The following is a 20690-nucleotide window of genomic DNA, read 5'->3' as shown; positions in this document are numbered from 1 at the left end:
GAAAGAGGGTTCTACATGGAACCAAAAAGKGTTCTCCTATGGGGACAGCCGCAGAATCCTTTTGTAACCCTTTTTYCCAAGAGTCTAATCCTGTATTAGCGGACCGATATAGCCGTCTGTAGAAAACTGATATAGCCGTCTCATAAAAACTGTGGATGGAAACGTGGTTACTGTAAGCAGTGTCTCTATTGCATACTTGCGAGCTTGGGTAGTTCGTTTCACGTCTCAGGCCCTCAACCTGTGTCACGTGAGGGCGGAGTTAGTCTTTTGAAAGAATAGTGAAATTGCTGCTAACAAGCGAATCCATGAGGCAAATCCAGGGGACGCAGGCAAACGTAGCGAACAAACTACTGTTCAGGATGCCACGTGTTTGCAACTCCGTCAGATCAAGAATGGTCCGTGCTATCTGGGAACCTTGGGACGTCCCTATCCCATTTAAGTTTACATTTAAAGTAGTTAATCTAAAGGTTAAGGTTAGATAAGGGTTATGGTGAAGGTTAGGGTTTGGGGTAGGGACATCCCAAGGATCCCGGATAGCACTGATGATCAAGAAAATAAGMATTCTGAGCATTGAGCAATGCTGGGAGCAATATTTAGACATTGACCCATAATTKACTTTCTTTATTGTGTACAAAATATATATTTTTGTTATTTATTTAGTTTAAAATTAGAAAAAATTACCAAGGTCCGGACATCAGTGTCTTCATATGTAGTTATGGCCATGCTAGCTACCTAGTTTAAATATCAACAGTACTGCCACAGCAGCATAACATTTAATTAACACTTGATTTAGCCTACATCATCATCAATATTAGGTCTGGTTGGCTGATATAGGCAGCAGAGGCAAAAAGATAGAGTTCAATCAAAATCAGTAAAAGAAATTGAGCTAGCTAACTAGCAGATTTACATAAATCACCAACATCAATGATCAGCTGATAGCCCCCCTCTTTTCCCAATGTCAATCATGTCTTTAGGAGGCACCGTAACTAGCTTACTTACAATTTGTGATGATGAGTGTGTTGTTGCAGAAATAATTGGCCTATGCAACAAAAAATGTGTTTTTTTTGTTGCTAGAGTCATTTGGTATGCTATGAATTTCGAGAGTATTTTTTTCAAGAGGGGAAGGGGGTGCCCTTTTTATCATTTTGAGCACCTGCCCCCTGAGAGGTAATCCTTTGGTTGAAATTTCACCCTCAAAACARTGTTGATTACTTTTTTCAAATCCAATGCAWTTTCCACGTAACGTACAYTCCACGTCACAATACGTTGACAAATKATGTTGAAACAACGTTGATTCGACCAGTTTGCGCCCAGTGTTGTCTGTCTGTTCTTCAAAGGTTTCCACTGTCCCCTAGCTCCTCCCTCTCTGTACCTTGTGACAACAACAACTCATCCATAGAGCTTAGCGGTCTAGTGGAGCCGCACTTTCCAGCTCATTCTCCTCYGGTCATTCCTCCTCCTATCTTTGATCATTGTCTCTCCGTGCTCAGCCAAAACCCTCATTCACCACGTCTTTTCAGCATATCATTCTACTCCCCAACTCATCAGAGGAGCTAAACTCCCGTGGATTATTTCATTTGGAAATTCTCGACAGCTGCACTTTTTTTCCTGCAGGACTGGGTTTTATACTTTGAACTTACTCTTCTTCCCCTAGGTGACCATGGCCGTACCGGCTGCTTTGATCCCGCCAACCCCTCTGGTCCAGCCGCCTTCGATCTCTACTCCTTCAGCGACCACCTCCCCGCCGTCGACAACTTCACCCCCGTCTCCCTCAATGGCCCCCTCCGGACAGAACCTGTTCCGCTCGGAGCTCCTCGGCACCAGTAGCCCCGGCATCCTGACCCCGACCGGGGCTCTGCCCAGCAAGCCAGTATACTTGACTCCGTCGCCTGTTGAGAACACCCCGCAGAACAACGAGTGTAAAATGGTGGAGTTGCGGGGAGCGAAGGTGGCGTCTTTCACCGTGGACGGGTGCGAACTCATCTGCCTGCCCCAGGCTTTCGATCTGTTTCTGAAGCACCTGGTCGGAGGACTGCACACCGTGTACACCAAGCTGAAGAGACTGGAGATCACGCCGGTGGTCTGCAATGTGGAGCAGGTCCGCATTCTGCGAGGGCTCGGAGCCATCCAGCCAGGAGTCAACCGCTGCAAACTCATTTCCAGAAAAGACTTCGAGACTCTGTACAACGACTGCACCAATGCCAGGTGAGTGGAGACAGGAGAGATGATAATGTCATCAAATGATTTATGCTAGTTGAAGTTTAGCGCGTCAAGGTAGAAAAGCGGTAAACAAGGATGGGGAGACATTTTCCATTGTGTGGAAGTCAATGTTTGACATGTCATTTAGCTGTAATGMCTCAACTTTAGGTCATATTTTTAATGCTCTATTGGGCCAAATCTGACTAGAGGCCCATGTCAGYCTTTCTTAAAGTATGGGTCACGGCCGACCTGTTAATAGTGAGTCGCGACGTGTCAGAGTAAATGTATAATTCTTTCATGAATCACTGGAATTGATTTGGCCAAGTGTTTCTGCGCTCTCGACTTATCAGCGGTCTCCGCTCGGGTTGGCAGCTGTGTGAGAGGGAGATGCCCATGTGCTTCGCGGTTCACCGGATCTTTTTTCTGCGGGTTTCTGGAAGATCACTCCGCGACACACACGACGCAGCGCTGTCGTTCAGCAGCAGATGATGCGCTGTCAATTACCGACTTGTCATTCCCACTCGCTGTCACTCACCGCTGTCGTCGAGTGGACAAGTTCTGACTGAGCTCAGTTGTCATGAAACGAGTTTCTCTCTCTTYCATACACACTTTGAGAAATAACGAGGAGCGCACACAATGTGTTTTGTGCGGGGAAGTGCTTAATAATGAATCTCTCAAAACGAACAACTTAATAAAACGACACGTCCTGACCAAACATCCACAGCATGATGGTAAACCCAGGGAGTTCTTTCAGAACAKGGCAGAATGCTTCAGGAAAAGTAAGTCAACTAGCAAGGCATTGTCATTTTATAACAGGTGATGGTAAGCACAAATAAGGGAGTACTATCYCTCATAGTAGTCGATGTGAGTTTCTCTTTCAAACAATCCCCAGGCCTTGTAACGTTACACAGCTAATAGCTAACATTAGCCAACGCAAGCTAGCTAGTTACTGATAGTGCAACCCATAGTAACAGTACAGATGAAGATGAACAATGATCAGGCCTACTGTACATCTTACTGTAGAAATTATTGTTGAAAACTAGTCTACGTTGGAACTGTTAAAATACAAGTAATAATTTGGATTCTGAACTGGAATAAATTGATTGAAGCAAGATGCTTTTTGAGGCAAACACACTCACACAGTTCAGGGTTTCTCATCTACAGCAGGAAGCAGTCTCCTGCCTGACTGAGAAAGCAGTAGATGTTCTGGTCCAGTTTGGCACCACATACCTATGCAAGTCAGGGCTCTCAACTCTGACATACTTAAAACAAGTACAGAAACAGTGTCAAAGCTGAGCTTGACCTCAGTGTTACACTGTCTAAAGCAGAGCCCAGAATAGACATGCTTGTTGAAAACTTCAACCAGTCACACACCTCTCATTAGGACTGTGTGTGTTTTCAGRTCTACATCKGTGTGATGTGAYCAATCAGTTTATTCCAGTTCAGAATAAAACATATGTATTTTAACAGCAACAGTTCCAACCTAGACTTTATTTTAACAATAATTTCTACAGTAAGATGTACAGTAGGCCAGATCATTTTTCGTCTGTACTGTTACTTAGGGTTGCACGATCAAAAAAGCCTGTGTGTGTGTTCTGTTATACATCTGTGTGATGTGATCAATCTGTTTATTCCAGTTCAGAATTAAAATTATTTATTGTATTTTAACAGCAACAGTTCCAACCTAGACAGATATGTAGGAGTGTTTTTAATGGGGRAAAATAAACATGAATATATGTTTATATGAATATTTAATTCATTGTTATTTGTTTTTGTCTGTATTGCATTTGTTTTAGGCATACTGATAATGCATATTTTCTTAAGTTTGGGTCCCAGGAGAACACAACATTTCTAATTTGGGTCCCATGCTGAAAAAGTTTAAGAACCCCTGGCCTATGCTGTTATGCAGTTTTTAGTAGGCTCAACAGGAAAACATGGATGGATATGTTGAGGGTGCACCCCTCGAAAAAGTTGTGGCAGGTTGATGGCAATTGCATTCATTCCTATTGCTAAACGTTGTGTCAGTGACTTGCTCAATCCAAACTACTGTTAAAACGCAACAGTCACATGTGAATCAGTTGAAAATGTCACTAAATTAGGCTATGTGAGGAATTTCACAGCCTGAAATTCAAGTGCTCAAAACGCACAGCAAGTTGAAAACCATTGCCTGAAGGGAAAGCTCTCATCCACTGTGTGTGGGCCCAACCGCATTTCCACTCTAAATTAAGCTCACTATTAACTCTACTTTATTTTTAAATGACATTGAAATAAAAGTAGGTTATCCTAAATCCGCTGTCCTAGCCATAGGGGCAGTMATTTCAATGATTTGAACTATAAATGAATTAAACAAGATCTTAAAACATGAAACCATAGTGAATTTAAATAATTTGATTCAAATTGCTTAATATACAGTACTGTTTGTCTTTAGATAGATAAATACTTTTCATAGGGWAGGCAGTTGTTTTTTTGTCCCTAGTTCAAATTTTACCTGATCCATCCTTCTACTGTCATTGTTGGTAGATATATTATGTTTATTTATTGATTTGAAATATATAATGTGACATATATATATATATAGATATTACTTAGATATCTGAAATATATGACAAATGATACATTTAAATACCAGCTTCACATAAACACACCTGATGGAATGTTTGTATATAGTAATAGGCCTAATGTCTCCAAACTCTAGTTCCACCCAACATTTTTATTTCAAAGGCCAGTAATTTATCCATTTATTACTCAACACATTATCTCTCATTACAAAATACACTTGGGATTTTATCCCAGCCTTGCTAATATGTAGGATAATTTTATAGGTGAGAAATGTAGGTGCAGATCAATATTTGATTCAAATACATTTCTAGTGTCCTGTTTCTCATATGCTGTGATGTATTGCTCAATCTGATAGGATGGGTTGAGTCTGGTCAAATATGCCATTTAATCTGTCATTATGATTGATTTAATATTGATCTCCCATCGCAAAATGAGGCGGAAATGCAAATATGATGGCAAGTATAACATGAGCGGAGATCGATCTTTTAGTGGGGTTATAATAGTCTGTTAGGTAAAAACAAGAGAATCTGTGCACATCGTTAGTCACAATGTTACTGGTGAATTTGAGGATGATGTTGATTGTGTAAGTTAATTGTTTTATTACATTTTGCTGTAAGACACACACACACACATTTATTGTCACAAACAAATTGGAATTTATGGGTGGGTTAAAATGTCTGAATACACATATTCAGCTATTTGCAGTATAGTAAAACAATTTTTTATTTTTCTTCTGCTGTTAAATCAATATACTGAAATGAATGTACTGACATTTTATTTATTTTTTCTAAGTACATATGAATGAGCCCACAATGAATTTTGAGGAAGACACAGCGATGTTTGCAATGCATATAAAGCAGAATAGGCAGACATGACATTTTGTGACATTTGACCATATGTATGGGCCCCTGTTTCCTTAGTTATTTATTTGGATGGAAAACGCATGGCTTTTATACAATTACATTATTAGCTTTCATCAGTGTTTTGAGACTCTTTTCAATTAGCTATTCAGATATGCTGTGCATGCATACATGTTGTTACCTATGGATTCATAAACTACTGCATTTCAACATTTGATCACTACGTCTGACCGTGACCCTATTTTTAGTAGCACACAATTATCCTACCTCTATTACCCTATTCTCATTCGCACACTGCGTCCATACAATTCACTTTTACCCTCTCTCCSCATGCAGCATTTACACCACCTCTCCCCCACGACCTCCCGTTGAGAAAGCGAGTTCTAGAGCAGTTCTAGACCACTGTAGTTCCTCTTCCCAATGAGTGTTCCACCTCTTTGCCCTGTATTCTCCAGGTGACGGAGTGTGTGGGTTGAACTCCCCGGGTTGTGAGCGGCGAGGTAGGGAACAGAGGGATGGCCAGGGGAATCCAGGGTACCCGGGGGGGGTTAAAGGATAATGCAGAGCTTCGCGTCACTTTAATGACGCCAAAGTGGCGGGCTATTATGGGCACACAGAGCACTGTAATTGTCTCGGAAAGCAGCCAGGTTCTTTCTTCCGCTCCACACAGAGGAGAGACACACACACACACACACACACACACACATACACACGTGCATGCATACAGATGGGGATACACACATGGACAGACATAAGAATACACACACACCATCATCATAATCGTCATGGTTTTGAAACACTGGATGTAGTCAGGTGTTCAACTTCTAGAGAGGAAGAGTAGCTTGTATTTACAGTACTTGGTTGATCTATTTCTGTTGTTTGGAGCTCAGTCAGGGAAGTTGTAATTCAGAGCAATCAGGGCCTGACTACCGCATTGTAAATCAGTGAACTTACTGCATTTCAACACATTTTGCCATGGTGCAGAGAGAAACATTTTCAATTTTATAATGCTATTCTTCAGGCTAAAGAGAAAATGTTGCAGTTTAAAGCTAAATTCCTTMAATTCTACACATTTTCCTATCATATGCTATCTGGTGGCCCCRGGGCACGTGCCCTGCGTGACCGCTTGGTAATCCATGCTGAAAAGTGAAAATAATATCTCCCACATACGCTGGGTGATTTGTGGGCTTTTTATTTAGTGAACAAAAAAAGTAGCTCGTGTAGGACAATGATACAATTTACTTGACACTAGTGCTGTTGCCTGACATAGTTCTTTTTCACAATGATGTTCTACTCTTTTATACAGTGGCGGTTTTTGTTGACAATGGAGCGCATAATACTYCTGTACAATAGGTCTTACTATTTCACATGGCTATTTTTCCCTTTCCAGGGCCTATTGTGTTAAAACAACAGCCAATCTCATTTCAGCAACTGTGTGAATAGCGACACGGTGTCACTGCTAGGCCCATGCTTTGTTACAAGACCAGGCCAGGCATTGGGTGGAAATGTTGCAACTATTTGTATTATGCTCACTTTAGATTTCAACATTTTGAATATGTTAGAATATGTATTGGGTGTGTAACTCGGTTTGAAGCTTTCACTATACACTGGTTTTGTTGGTGGCACTTTTTTTGACAGGTCACTTATTACTTGGTGTTTACTTCAGATTTGTATTAATTTAAGTAGGTAATATGGTAATTACTCAGCAGTTGATAGATTATTGGTGTGCGTACTTACATCACTTTGTGATATCCTATAGGTCTGATGCTTCTCGTCCCCAATGTCAACGTCTAGACGAGCTGCATAGGCTACTGTAGATGTATTTATTTCTGTGTTCAGAGTGCAATGATTTATTATCCCCTGCTGCTTCATGCACTTTCAAGGGACAATCTCAGCAGATGATCTGGGTTGCAGACACATCCTGGGTCTCTCCTCCTTCTCTTTCACAGTTCCTGTAATGATACATCCCTACTGTCACCCCTGCTCCTTCACACATACACAGACTCTAGGTCAGTTATAATGTCCCTGTTGTCACCCCAGATTACCACTCCTTCCCTTTCACACATTACAACAGACTCTAGGTCAGTTATAATGTCCCTATTGTCACCCAGATTACCACTCCTCCCCTTTCACACATACACAGACTCTAGGTCAGTTATAATGTCCCTATTGTCACCCAATTACCACTCCTTCCCTTTCACACATACACAGACTTAGGTCAGTTATAAATGTCCCTGTTGTCACCCCAGATTACCACTCCTTCCCTTTCACACATACACAGACTCTAGGTCAGTTATAATGTCCCTTTGTCACCCAGATTACCACTCCTTCCTTTCACACATACACAGACTCTAGGTCAGTTATATGTCCCATTATTGTCACCCCAGATTACCACTCCTTCCCTTTCACACATACATTTAATTTATATGTGGATGATACTATTATGTACGCAATTGCCCTGACTGCTGACCTGGCTGCGACAAGTCTACAGTCCGATTTTGTAGCTGTACAGGAAGCCCTTACTGATTTAAAACTCGTACTTAATACAGGCAAAACGAAATACATGTTGTTTTCAAGTTCTCGTAAGATTGTTACAGATGGATTACATCTTCACTCATTGGATGGTTCCTATAATTGAACGAGACCCTGCATACAATTATTTTGGTATTTGGATTGACAATGATTTATTGTTAAGAAAGATTTAATTGGGCTTTATTTGACAGAAACAGATCTTGTCTCTTTCTAGTCAGCAGGAAGCAGATTGTGCAGTCAACATAGCTGTTGTTGATTATGGTGATACTATTTATCAAAGTGCATCTGCCTCTACTCTTAAACCCCTGGATGGTGTTTTTCATAGCCCCCTTTGTTTTATCACAGGAGACGATTTTTCATAGCGCCCTTTGTTTTATCACAGGAGACAGTTTTTCATAGCGCCCTTTGTTTTATCACAGGAGACAGTTTTATTACTCAGTCTTTACTCAAAGGTTGGCTGAACCTCTTTGAAGTCACATAGATCACATCATTATGCTCTTTTTGTTTACAAAGCCCTGCTCCACAAACTTCCTACTTACCTAACATCACTGTTAAGATTTAAAAGGAAAGTTATTGGTTAACTCTGGAGACTCCTTTGGTTTCCTTGCGCCTTGCGTGTGGAATGATCTACACTACACTTTAAAATTAGAGGAATTGGTTGCTCTCAGGCATTTCAGACAGTTGTTAGGGGACCTTTTTACTGAAGAATGTGTCTGTGTTTTATGATTGTGCTGAGCTTTTTGTGTATTGTTGTGTATAACAACTTGTATATGAATCCGCTCATCATTAAGCTCGAGGCCCTGGGTCTGAACCCCGCCCTGTGCAACTTGGTCCTGGAATTTCTGACGGGCCGCCCCCAGGTGGTGAAGGTAGGAAACAATACCTCCACTTCGCTGATCCTCAATACAAGGGTGCGTGCTCAGCCCCCTCCTGTACTCCCTGTTCACCCATGACTGCGTGGCCACACACGCCTCCAACTCAGTCATCAAATTTGCAGACGACACAACAGTAGTCGGCTTGATTACCAGCAGACAGCCTACAGGGAGGAGGTGAGGGCCCTGGGAGTGTGGTGCCAGGAACATAACCTCTCACTCAACGTCAACAAAACAAAGGAGCTGATCGTGGACTTCAGAAAACAGCAGAGGGAGCACCCCCTATCCACATCGACGGGACCAGAGAAGGTGGATAGCATACACATCACTGACAAACTGAAATGGGCCACCCAACAGTGCCTCTTCAACCTCAGGAGGCTGTAGAAATTTGGCTTGGCACCGAAAACCCTCACACACTTCTACAGATGCACAATTGAGAGCATCCTGTCGGGCTCTATCACCGCCTGGTACGGCAACTACACTGCCCTCAAACGCAGGGCTCCCCAGAAGGTGGTGCGGTCTGCCTCTACGCATCATCGGGGGCAAACTACCTGCCCTCCAGGACACCTACAGCACCCGATGTCACAGGAAGGCAAAAAGATTATCAAGGACAACAACCACCTGAGCCACTGCCTGTTCACCCCGCTATCATCCAGAAGGCGAGGKCAGTACAGGTGCATCAAAGCTGGGACCGAGAGGCTGAAAAACAGCTTCTATCTCAAGGCCATCAGACTGTTTAATAGCCACCACTAGCACATTAGAGGCTGCTGCCCTATATACATAGACTTGAAATCACTGGCCACTTTAATAATGGATCACTCGTCACTTTAATAATGTTTATATATTTTGCATTACTCATCTCAATGTATATACTATATTCTATTCTATTTTACTGTATCTGTGCCACTGACATTGCTTGTCCATATATTTATATATTTTTAATTCCATTCCTTTACTTAGATTTGTGTGTATTGTGAAATTGTTAGATATTATGTGTTAGATAAATCTGCACTGTTGGAGCTAGAGACACAAGCATTTCACTACACCTACAATAATATTTGCTGAACACGTGTATGTGACCAATAAAATTTGATTTGATGTGTAGTTTAATGTGTTTATTGTATTTTGATGTATATTGTGGTGCTATACAGGGCTCATCTGGAAAAGAGACCTTGGTGTCAGCATTGACTCCCTGTCAAAATAAAGGTGAAATAAAAAATAAATAAAACACAGACACAGATCCTAGGTCAGTAGTAATATCCCTTATCTCACCCCCATCTAACAATACCACTCCTAATCCTTCACACAGACACAGAGCCTAGGTCAGCTAATATCCCTTTCCCCGTACTGTACATTATTATGACACCAGGCCCACGAGAAGAAGCCCCATCATACTTCAGCGACTTGTTTTCTTTTTTGCGTCCACCCTTGGGGGAACAGAGAGGGCTTTTCAGTACCGACTGTGACACTTGAACTCTGGGAAAAGGTTATTATAACACAGGGGATTTGGCACACTGCCTATCACAGCTCTCTCATTAGMTGGTTCGGTTAGAGGCAGGCTATCCGGTGGCGGGGCAGAAATGCAGCGGTTAATTGACAATCATTGTCTACCCCTRAAGGTTAGACACACTAACACTCCAGATGACGCTTTGGTCCACCGTTGGGAATGGGACTTGCTTTTCACTTACACACCATTTTTAAATACATTTTCCCCTTCCCTTTTAAAGTCCAATTTTTCCTCTTCTTTTAAGTCTGAGATGTTAGATAAATGGTGTGGTGAGGTTTAGGTTCAGTGATGTGGTAGTGGCATTGATGTGATAAACAGACGTCATCCCTCTCTTAAGGTTCAATGATATGTTACAGTTTTATTGATGGGATAAACAGACATCTCTCTGTCTTATTTTGGGGTGTTTACGCCTAAACAAACATATTTGCAAATGACCGTAATTGTTTTGGTTAGTGCTCAGTGTGAGCCTGGTATTAAGGGTACCAGCTTGTCTACCCTCTCTCTCCTTTCTCTCTCTTGACTGAGCTCTCTCTTCTAATATATTTGTTTTCGACAAGGCACGGGTGTGTTTACAGGTACTCAGGGGAGATTTCTGGATGCGATTCAAATCACTCCCCAGTCTGAGTGGGTGCTAAGATACCCGTCACCCGGCAACAACATCCAACAGGGAGCCGAGGCGATAATAACTTACAAAACAGCAGAGTGACAGATGCCTGATGAGAGAGAGAGGTTTAAAGGTTTGTTAAAAACACAATTGAAATTCCACTCTCGCACTGTGTATTTTCTGCGTTATTAATTAAGTACCTTAATGTGATTGTTTTCAATTATAATGGTCAAAAATAAACAAAAATTGCTTCTTAGCAAGAGCAATTTCTCAAGCAACAATTTTGCTAGGAGTGGTCTGAGTGGGGAGGGGAAAATGGAAAACTAGCTGGCAGAGAGGTTTTGAACTCTGTTGGTCTATTAACTAATTTACCACCTGGTGATGTCACATGGCAGGCCAAAAGTCCATTCCACCAAAACAGGCTGAAACTTCAGGTGGTCTTTTCAAACAGCTCTTACACTAAATGGGCATTTTCACAATTTTATAGTATTATTCCAACTGCATAGTGTGGAAATATACAGTTGAGGTCAGAAGTTTACATACACCTTAGTCAAATACATTTAAACTCAGTTTTTCACAATTCCTGACATTTAATCCTAGTTAAAATTCCCGGTCTTAGGTCAGTTAGGATCACCACTTTATTTTAAGAATGTRAAATGTCAGAATAATAGTAGAATGATTTATTCAGCCTTTATTTCTTTCATCACATTCCCAGTGGGTCAGAAGCTTACATACACTCAATTAGTATTTGGTAGCATTGCCTTTAAATTGTTTAACTTGGGTCAAATGTTTCGGGTAGCCTAGTGCTTTTTCAGTTCTGCCCACAAATGTCTATGGGATTGAGGTCAGGGCTTTGTGATGGCCACTCCAATACCTTGACTTTGTTGTCCTTAAGCCATTTTGCCACAACTTTGGAAGTATGCTTGGGGTCATTGTCCATTTGGAAGACCCATTTGCGACCAAGCTTTAACTTCCTTACTGATGTCTTGAGATGTTGCTTCAATATATCCACATCATTTTCCTACCTCATGATGCCATCTATTTTGTGAAGTGCACCAGCCCTCCTGCAGCAAAGCACCCCCACAACATGATGCTGCCACCCCCGTGCTTCACGGTTGGGATGGTGATCTTTGGCTTGCAAGCCTCCCCTTTTTTCCATTATGGCCAAACAGTTCTATTTTTGTTTCATCAGACCAGAGGACATTTCTCCAAAAAGTACGATCTTTGTCCCCATGTGCAGTTGCAAACCGTAGTCTGGCTTTTTTATGGCGGTTTTGGAGCAGTGGCTTCTTCCTTGCTGAGCGGCATTTCAGGTTATGTCGATATAGGTCTCGTTTTACTGTGGATGTAGATCATTTTGTAACCGTTTCCTCCAGCATCTTCACAAGGTCCTTTGATGTTCTGGGATTGATTTGCACTTTTCRCACCAAAGTACGTTCATCTCTAGGAGACAGAATGCGTCTCCTTCCTGAGCGGTATGATGGCTGCGTGGTCCCATGGTGTTTATACTTGCGTATTATTGTTTGTACAGATGAATGTGGTACCTTCAGGCATTTGGAAATTGCTTGTAGAGGTCTACAATTTTATTTCTGAGGTCTTGTCTGATTTCTTTTGATTTTCCCATGATGTCAAGCAAAGATGCACTGAGTTTGAAGGTAGGCCTTGAAATACATCCACAGGTACAGCTCCAATTGACTCAAATTATGTCAATTCGCCTATCAGAAGCTTCTAAAGCCATGGCATAATTTTCTGGGATTTTCCAAGCTGTTTAAAGGCACAGTCAACTTAGTGTATGTAAACTTCTGACCCACTGGAATTGTGATACCGTGAATTATAAGTTAAATAATCTGTCTGTAAACAATTGTTGGAAAAATGACTTGTGTCATGCACAAAGTAGATGTCCTAACCGACTTGCCAAAACTATAGTTTGTTAACAAGAAATTTGTGGAGTGGTTAAAAAACGAGTKTWRATGACTCCAACCTAAGTGTATGTAAACTTCCAACTTCAACTGTACACTCAGTGGCCAGTTTATTAGGTAAACCCATCTAATACTGGGTCGGACCCCGCTTTGCCTCCAGARCAGCCTGAATTCTTCAGGGCATGGAAACGTTGCTCAACTGGTATCAAGGGACCTAAGACGTGCCAGGAARACATTCCCCACACTATTACATTACATCACTGCCACAAGCCTGTACTGTTGACACCAGGCATAATGGGGCCGTGGACTCGTGCTGCTTACGCCAAATCATGACTCATTCATCAGAATGATGCAACAGGATCTGGGATTTGTTGGACTAGGCAATGTTTTTCCACTCCTCAATTGTCCAGTGTTGGTGATTGCGTGTCCACTGGAGCCGCTTCTTCATGTTTTTAGCTGATAGGAGTGAAACCCGGTACGGTCGTCTGCTGCAATAGCTTATCCTTGACAAGGACCGACGAGTTGTGCGTTCTGCGATGGTCWCTCGTTTTGCCCATTCTAACGTTCAGTCAAACAGTAACTGAATGCCTCGATGCCTGTCTGCTTGCTTTATTTGGCCAGCCATGGCTACGTGACTCACTGTCACCATTTTTGTCAACGAGTTGGTGTACCTGATAAGTTGTCCAGTGAGTGTGTATATAAAACACAGGAAAGTCACTGGGCCTTTTAAAAATACAAATTCATATGTGAACATTTATCCAAGTTGTACATGTTATCTTTTCAAAAGGAAGGCTTTGTTTGATATTTGGCTAATATCATTGCTGGATTTATGCTTATATGCATGATGAAGTGGCTTGCATTGTTTATTTGCCTGTTGGATGCAGAAGCTGTCCAGGCGCTTAGTTTATTTGCATGCTTTCACTGGATGGATGGGCTTTAGTTAGTAGCACAATTACCGTTGTGTCCAGGATGCCAGATCCTTTTACAAAATTTCTAAGTACTGCTAAAAATTGATGCATCTATACCTGTTTTAATATCATGATTTTCCATTCTGAATTTGTGAATACATTGAAGGAATGCAACTTTTCTCTTTCTAAGTTGAAATCACTCGAAAGATATTTAGACACCAGGAACTGTTTTTATTAAACCCATCTATCGAATTGAATTATCAAACTGGATTGAACTAGTTTCGTCATGTGATATTTCACTCTCTGATCCACAGCTGAGACTGACTATCTCTTTTTTTCCCCCCCGCGCTCTGCTCAGCTCAGTACTCTCTGCCTCTCTTTAGGCAACATACTCATCACATTACTGGTACATTTAAAGAGCCATGGTAGAAGTCACTGGTGCTTGTTCCAGGATGCTAAATGCTAGTGACAAGTTAGAGGAGAGCAGATGAGATTTCCCGATTGGAGAATGAATGCCGGGGCCCTAGCCTAGGCTCTGTCTAATATGGTCACGTAGAGAAATTGATTTTCCTGCAAAATTAATTAATTTTTCATATAGCCCAAAGCTGAAGAGTTTAAAAAGATTGTGCACTTGCTGCTTTTCTCCTATTTCCTCCCTTTAAAAAAATATTTATTGCCTAATCATATTAATACTTTGCCCTAAGGATGTAAAGATAATTGTACAAATGCATTTGGATATATGTATCACTGAGTATTTAGGATTAATTTATGCAAATAAGCGCACACCCATCCTTCGCGGGCCCAGATTGTCTAATTAGGATTGATATGAGGAATAGATGTAGTGGAATCTGAATACAAGCATGTCCAAAGAGCAGAACATTGAAAATGACAAGGCTGGAATGCTTAAAAAGTGTGTAGCGTTGGTTGCCTTTTTTTTCTTCCCCTCCCTCTCCCTCTCACACACATACTCGCTGTCTCTCTCTCTCTTACACACACACACACACACACACACACACACACACACACACACACACACACACACCACACACACACACACCACACCACACGACACACACAAACACCAACCACACCCAACTTTCTCTCGCTCTCTGTCTCTCCCCCCCCTCTCTCTGTCATAACTTCACCGTGGCCGCTATCAGGAGTTAATTTCTCCGGCTTCAATTCTCGTCTGGACTTGACAGGAAGAAGAACCCATCAGGGAGATGAGTGACTCAGATGGGATTCTGCCAAATTCCTCTTTTTTTCTTTCTTCCCCCTCTTTCTCTTCTCTCCTCCCCCTCTTCAATTCTGCAGAGGGGACATATCAGTACGACTCTTCTCCTGTGAATAAACACTCAATCTATATTCCTCTGCAGTATAGTATCAAATGTTTTCTCATTATTCACCCTGCGCTGGATACTAAGAATATATCCAATGACATCCTATTCCCTACCACCAGTACACTATCTTTGACCAGAGCCCTTTGAGCCCGAAATTGAACCCTATTCCCTATATAGTTGCAGTTATTTGACCAGATCCCATAGGTCCCAAATGCACCCTGTGTAGACGAGCTGTACTACTTTTTGACCAAATAGTACACTATAAAGGGATTTGGGTGCATTTGGACGCATCTTAAGGTCTTCCTCCTTCTTAATGTGGAGGTAATAAGGCTAGAGAATGTCATCGGACAAAAAGGCCTTGTACTGGTTAGAATTCTGTAATTCAGAGTAATGCCATTTTAATTAAGATCATTTTATTATGTGTATTGTTCAGAGTAAGCTTGTGCATATAGGGAGGGTGGTAACATAATTTTGTTAAATTAAAAGTGAAATTCTCTGGTATCATAGATCTGTATCTTACTATACAGAACACTCTTGTCAGCAATCTAATTATTATAATTCATTATACTGGTTTGAGTTATTTGCCTTGGATGTGCTTATTGCATGTCTACCTTTTCCCCACTCTTTACTCAAATGTCAGGTGACTTTTGTGGTTGTTAGGTTGTTTGATTTAGGGCGGTATTCAATGGTGGAAATTACCTTTAAATTGTGCGTTGTCCAAATCTACAATTAGGTTAGGAAATTAGTGAAGGACAAGGCAAACTCCTCCTACTCATCATAACACCATGAGCTGCAGGAGCCCTCCTCCCCGCTTGAAAAAACACACTTTCAGAATTCATATCTCGAAATTCAGAACATATTTAGCGATTTTTTTTGGGGGGGGCCTATTATTTCTGCAAACACACTCGTCATCACAAATTGTCAGCAAGCTAGTACGGTGCCTCCTAAAGACGATGATTGACATTGGGAACAAGAGGGGGGCTATCAGCTGATCATTGATGTTGGTGATTTATGTAAATCTGCTAGTTAGCTAGCTCAATTTCTTTGACTGATTTTGATTGAACTCTGTCTTTTTGACTCTGCTGCGTATATCAGCCAACCCATATTGATGATGATGTAGGCTAAATCAAGTGTTAATTAAATGTTATGCTGCTGTGGCAGTACTGTTGATATTTAAACTAGGTAGCTAGCTACACACTTCACCGGTGACTGCATGTCTCAAGACATGCATGTGTGGATACCGGCATGCACAATCTCCACACGGGACAGACTGGGAAAAAGGTGCAACCGTCCGCGCGCGAGCGCCGTACAGGGCAGATCAACAGGCTCAACCAACGGACAGGGTGGGGTTGGTGAATTTGATGACTACTTGCGGGCAGTTGGTTCCGAAGAACAATCACTAAACATTTTTGGGGAAACATGTTGGGGTAAATTATACCACCACCAAAAAAGAGCACTTTGGAGCCTGGAAGGGCAAGGGGCATGTGCCCACAGGTAGAGCCATATCAGTGCACGTGCCTGATGAACCGTCTAACTGTCCTAGTAAAAAACAAAAAAGGAGTGGCTGCAGTTCCGGAGATTTGTGTCTGAGGCCAGCTCTCGACCCTAACCCGCAAATATAGAAAATGCGCTGTAGGCTACAGTCGGAGAAACGATTTGGACTAATTTAGACCTATTTCTGCTTATAATTTACGATATTTCGGTAGGCTATTTGTTAGTCGGCTTGTCTATAATCAGATACATGCAGCGTCTCTTCTGTCATTATATGTTGCCTTAGACTAAATACACCCTTAATCACCAGAATAATGTCATAAATGATAGAATGAATGCTTCAATCTAGTTGACATCGGTAAAGTTCTCTCTGTCATCTCTGCTTCTTTCCTGGAGCAAAGACGTTTAGGGACCATTTTAGAAAGTGCAATTAAAAAAAAATCCAAATGACATCAGTTTGACGGTTGTAAGGAAATAGAAAGCTTTGAAAATGACCCAACATGTTTCTGATAAGATTTCATTTTGGCTTGGTGTGGTTTATGTGGTTGGAATACTATCATATTTTATGATGCTGATAAAGATTGTACCTTTACAGATGGTCCCTAACTGTGCATTCGCATAAGATGCTGAAATAAATAAATCATATTTCTGTTAATCATATTTCTTTCCCGAGTCAAAATGTACATTTGGTGTATCAATTAACTGCAAGAAATGCTTAATTCTGCAGGAGTTAGTCTTTATATTATGTGAGAGGTTATAGACCTACAGTCAGTGTCCAGATTTCAGTTTCCATTTAACCCATCTGAACAGTAGGCTACAGTTCCCTTTACTTGCCATAGGCCTATTTGAAGTCCCGGTCTTGTGACTCAAATTTGTATAGCACTCATCAGCAATCATCACTCCAAATATTTCCCAAACATGACTTTTCTTGCCCTACCTTCTCTTTATTTTCAACTCTCCATTTCACAGCTTTCCTTTTATTGAATTAAACTCGTCCTTTTTACTTCAGTGGAATGGATCGACATGAACTTTTTCTGCCAGTTCCCAAAAGCATTTGGCGATTGGCGTGTGTAAAGTTAGGCCCCAAAGCGTAGGCTGCCGCACTAATGCCAGATAGTCCGAAAAAGTATGAAAGCAAAACCTAGAGATGTAAAAAAAATCCTGCACATTAGTGATTTACGTAGCTGCCGCCCACTCTGCTGCTGCCTCGGCCAAGTCCCCAACAACCGGATGTTCCGGTTTTCAGAGGAAATGGAAAGGGACATTGGTTTTGAATGTTAACAAGCTGACACTCCATCTTAACTCCTCCATGTTTACTAGATTGGTTGAACAGTGCAGAAGAGAACCTCCCCCGACAGTTTTTTTCTTCTCGYCAAGACCAGTAYGTAGGGGGATCTAGTTTCAGGTGTTTGTTTTATGCCTGTTACTTTAGGTTGCTCCCACTGCCTTTTCCCCCTCCTTGATATGGAGCGGGAAACTATGCATTCCATGCCTCAGGCTCRATTTCATGTTCTTTTTGTGGAAGGCTACCCGAAACGTTTGACCCAAGTTAAACAATTTAAAGGCAATGCTACCAAATACTAATTTAGTGTATGTAAACGTCTGACCCACTGGGAATGTGATGAAAKAAATAAATGCTGAAATAAATCATTCTCTCTACTATTATTCTGACATTTCACATTCTTAAACTAAAGTGGTGATCCTAACTGACCTAAAACAGTGCATTTTTACCAGGATTAAATGTCAGGAATTGTGAAAAACTGAGTTTAAATGTGTTTGGCTAAGGTGTATGTAAACTTCTGACTTCAACTGTATCTTGTGGAAGGATGAAATGGATGAATAAATTCATCAAAATAAAAATGTTGTATGAAAATATGTTAATCATTATTTGAATATCTTGGTAAACGTTGTATACAAGTGAAAATGCCCGATACTTTCTCTCGGGCCTAACAATACCCGTGCCAATCCTCCAAACAATGGCTTCTCTGGCATTACCATTTAAGTATCTCTATGGAACCTTGGAGTCTTTTACCACACACTACAGAGTCTCCTGCCAGCAGCTTCCATAGAGAATCATCATCTCCACCAACCAAAACATTATTTGTGAACGTCATTAGTTAACACCCAAATTGAGTTGAATAAACTGTTTTGAATCTGCGGTCTAGGCGGATTTGAGTCTTCACTCTTCACATTAATAGCTTTTCTTGGTGTGTTTTTTCTTGTTTTCGTCAGGAGGTATTGAGTGAGCAGATCTTTTGAACAWCCATAGGATGTGGTGCTGGCCTCAGGTGTCATTAGCTCCAGGCCTTTTCCATACGAGKGCCAGGTAAAGGTTAAATAACAATCGATACTGTCGGAGGCAGTGGAGGCATTAAATCATCTTTAATAGATACTGTTGGAGGCAGTGGATCCTGAAGCTAACAACAGAAGAAGAGAGGAGAGGAGAGGGCGGAAAACGATGTCATCTACTATGTAGTTTTCACTGAGCCCTAAAAATGTGTTTGTTTCAAAGTAGTGAATAGAAATGTAGAACTAGACTTGGCTCATACACCAATTTCAAATCTCTTCATTTTGTTCAGCAGCAAATCAAATCCTGAACGAAAGTTTTGAGATTAAAAAAAAAGTAATACGAAATAATAGTTGGATAGCAACATTCACAGCAAAACACAGCACTGATAGAGAGTAAACATCATYCAATGGGTTACAATGCTCCAAATGAACAGTATGTGACAAACAACATGTACGAATGATAATTAGGAAAATGTTCACATCTGCAGCCAGTCAGTGATGTTTTCCATACAGCTAGCTATCACCCAAAGCTGCCTCCTGACCCCACAAGGGACACCTGTAGCTATTATGAACAGGGCATCCATATACCGGGTCAACACATTTTCACCTATCATTGACTCTCTCGCTCTCTCTATCTCTATTTACAGTATCTCTCTCTCTCTCTCTCACTCGGTCTCTCTGTCTCTCTTGTCTTCTCCTTTCTATCCCTCTCTCTTTCTCCCTTCTCCCCTGTGGGAGTGTAACTTTGTCGTTTTAGCTGCGAACCCTTTTTAAGAAACGCCTGTGCCACCACTACAGTACAGTAACCATGGCGCCCGGCTATTATTACCCTCCTCTTAAAGAGTGACAGTCGCGTCCTCGGAGACGTGACACCCAACTCTGCTGGAGGAACTCKAGAGCTGCGTCAAACCACACGTCCTTGGCCAATCAGATATGAGSATTCATGCTACTGTACACCTGGTTGGATAGAAGGTAAACGGTGCACAGCAAATGTGTTCTTTAGTTTAAATTGGTTCTTTCAACATACTGGTATTAGTTATGGAAAAATGTGATGTGTGGGTGCTTTTGACAGTAATCACTAATATCCTATGTACAGTATATTACAGGCTGTTGAAGTTGGTCCCTAGGTCTGCCTACTGTGTGTGTTCGACATAAGTGGTCAGTAGCTCGTTTTTCTGGTATTTCACAGTAGAGCAGAAAACACACAGTGGTGCATGTTGGCTCTGGAAATAAACAGGGTTATGAAAACACACTGCCTTTTGGCTGAAATGGTCCACATTTAATGGTTTCCTCCTTTCACATTAGGAACTTGTGTTTGTGTGTGTGTCTGCGTGTCACCCCTCAACCCACAACTTCATAGAGATTTATTGCATGATTGACAATTATAAGAAGCTGACCCGGTTCTTAGTAATGGAACAAAAATGTTGCAGTCTGTTGTGTTGTACATTTGGCTAACTTCTTTGGAAGGAGGGCTTCTGTAGTCCGTGCAATGAAAKAATTTTTTCCTTCCCCCTTCAAACTATTGAAACTCATACGTTTTCGCAATGGCTTCATAGATTTTGCATAGCATCGTATTGCACAGTATGTCTGTTTTCAGGCACATGAAAAAA

General features: G+C 41.4%; 1 protein-coding gene across 1 annotated transcript in view; it reads left to right on the top strand.

Moving 5' to 3' along the window:
* Positions 1–1400: 1400 nt before the first annotated feature.
* Positions 1401–20690, top strand: part of LOC111959855 (dachshund homolog 1-like) — a 315508-nt gene continuing 296218 nt past the window's right edge. The window contains exon 1 of the mRNA XM_023981681.2: positions 1401–2205. Within this exon, the coding sequence (XP_023837449.1) occupies positions 1661–2205 (545 nt within the window). The 5' untranslated portion in view covers positions 1401–1660. The remainder of the gene's footprint in view (positions 2206–20690) is intronic.

This window comes from Salvelinus sp. IW2-2015, linkage group LG36, assembly GCF_002910315.2.
Source record: "Salvelinus sp. IW2-2015 linkage group LG36, ASM291031v2, whole genome shotgun sequence".
Classification (NCBI taxonomy): domain Eukaryota; kingdom Metazoa; phylum Chordata; class Actinopteri; order Salmoniformes; family Salmonidae; genus Salvelinus; species Salvelinus sp. IW2-2015.
This window is presented reverse-complemented; position numbering and strand designations above follow the sequence as displayed.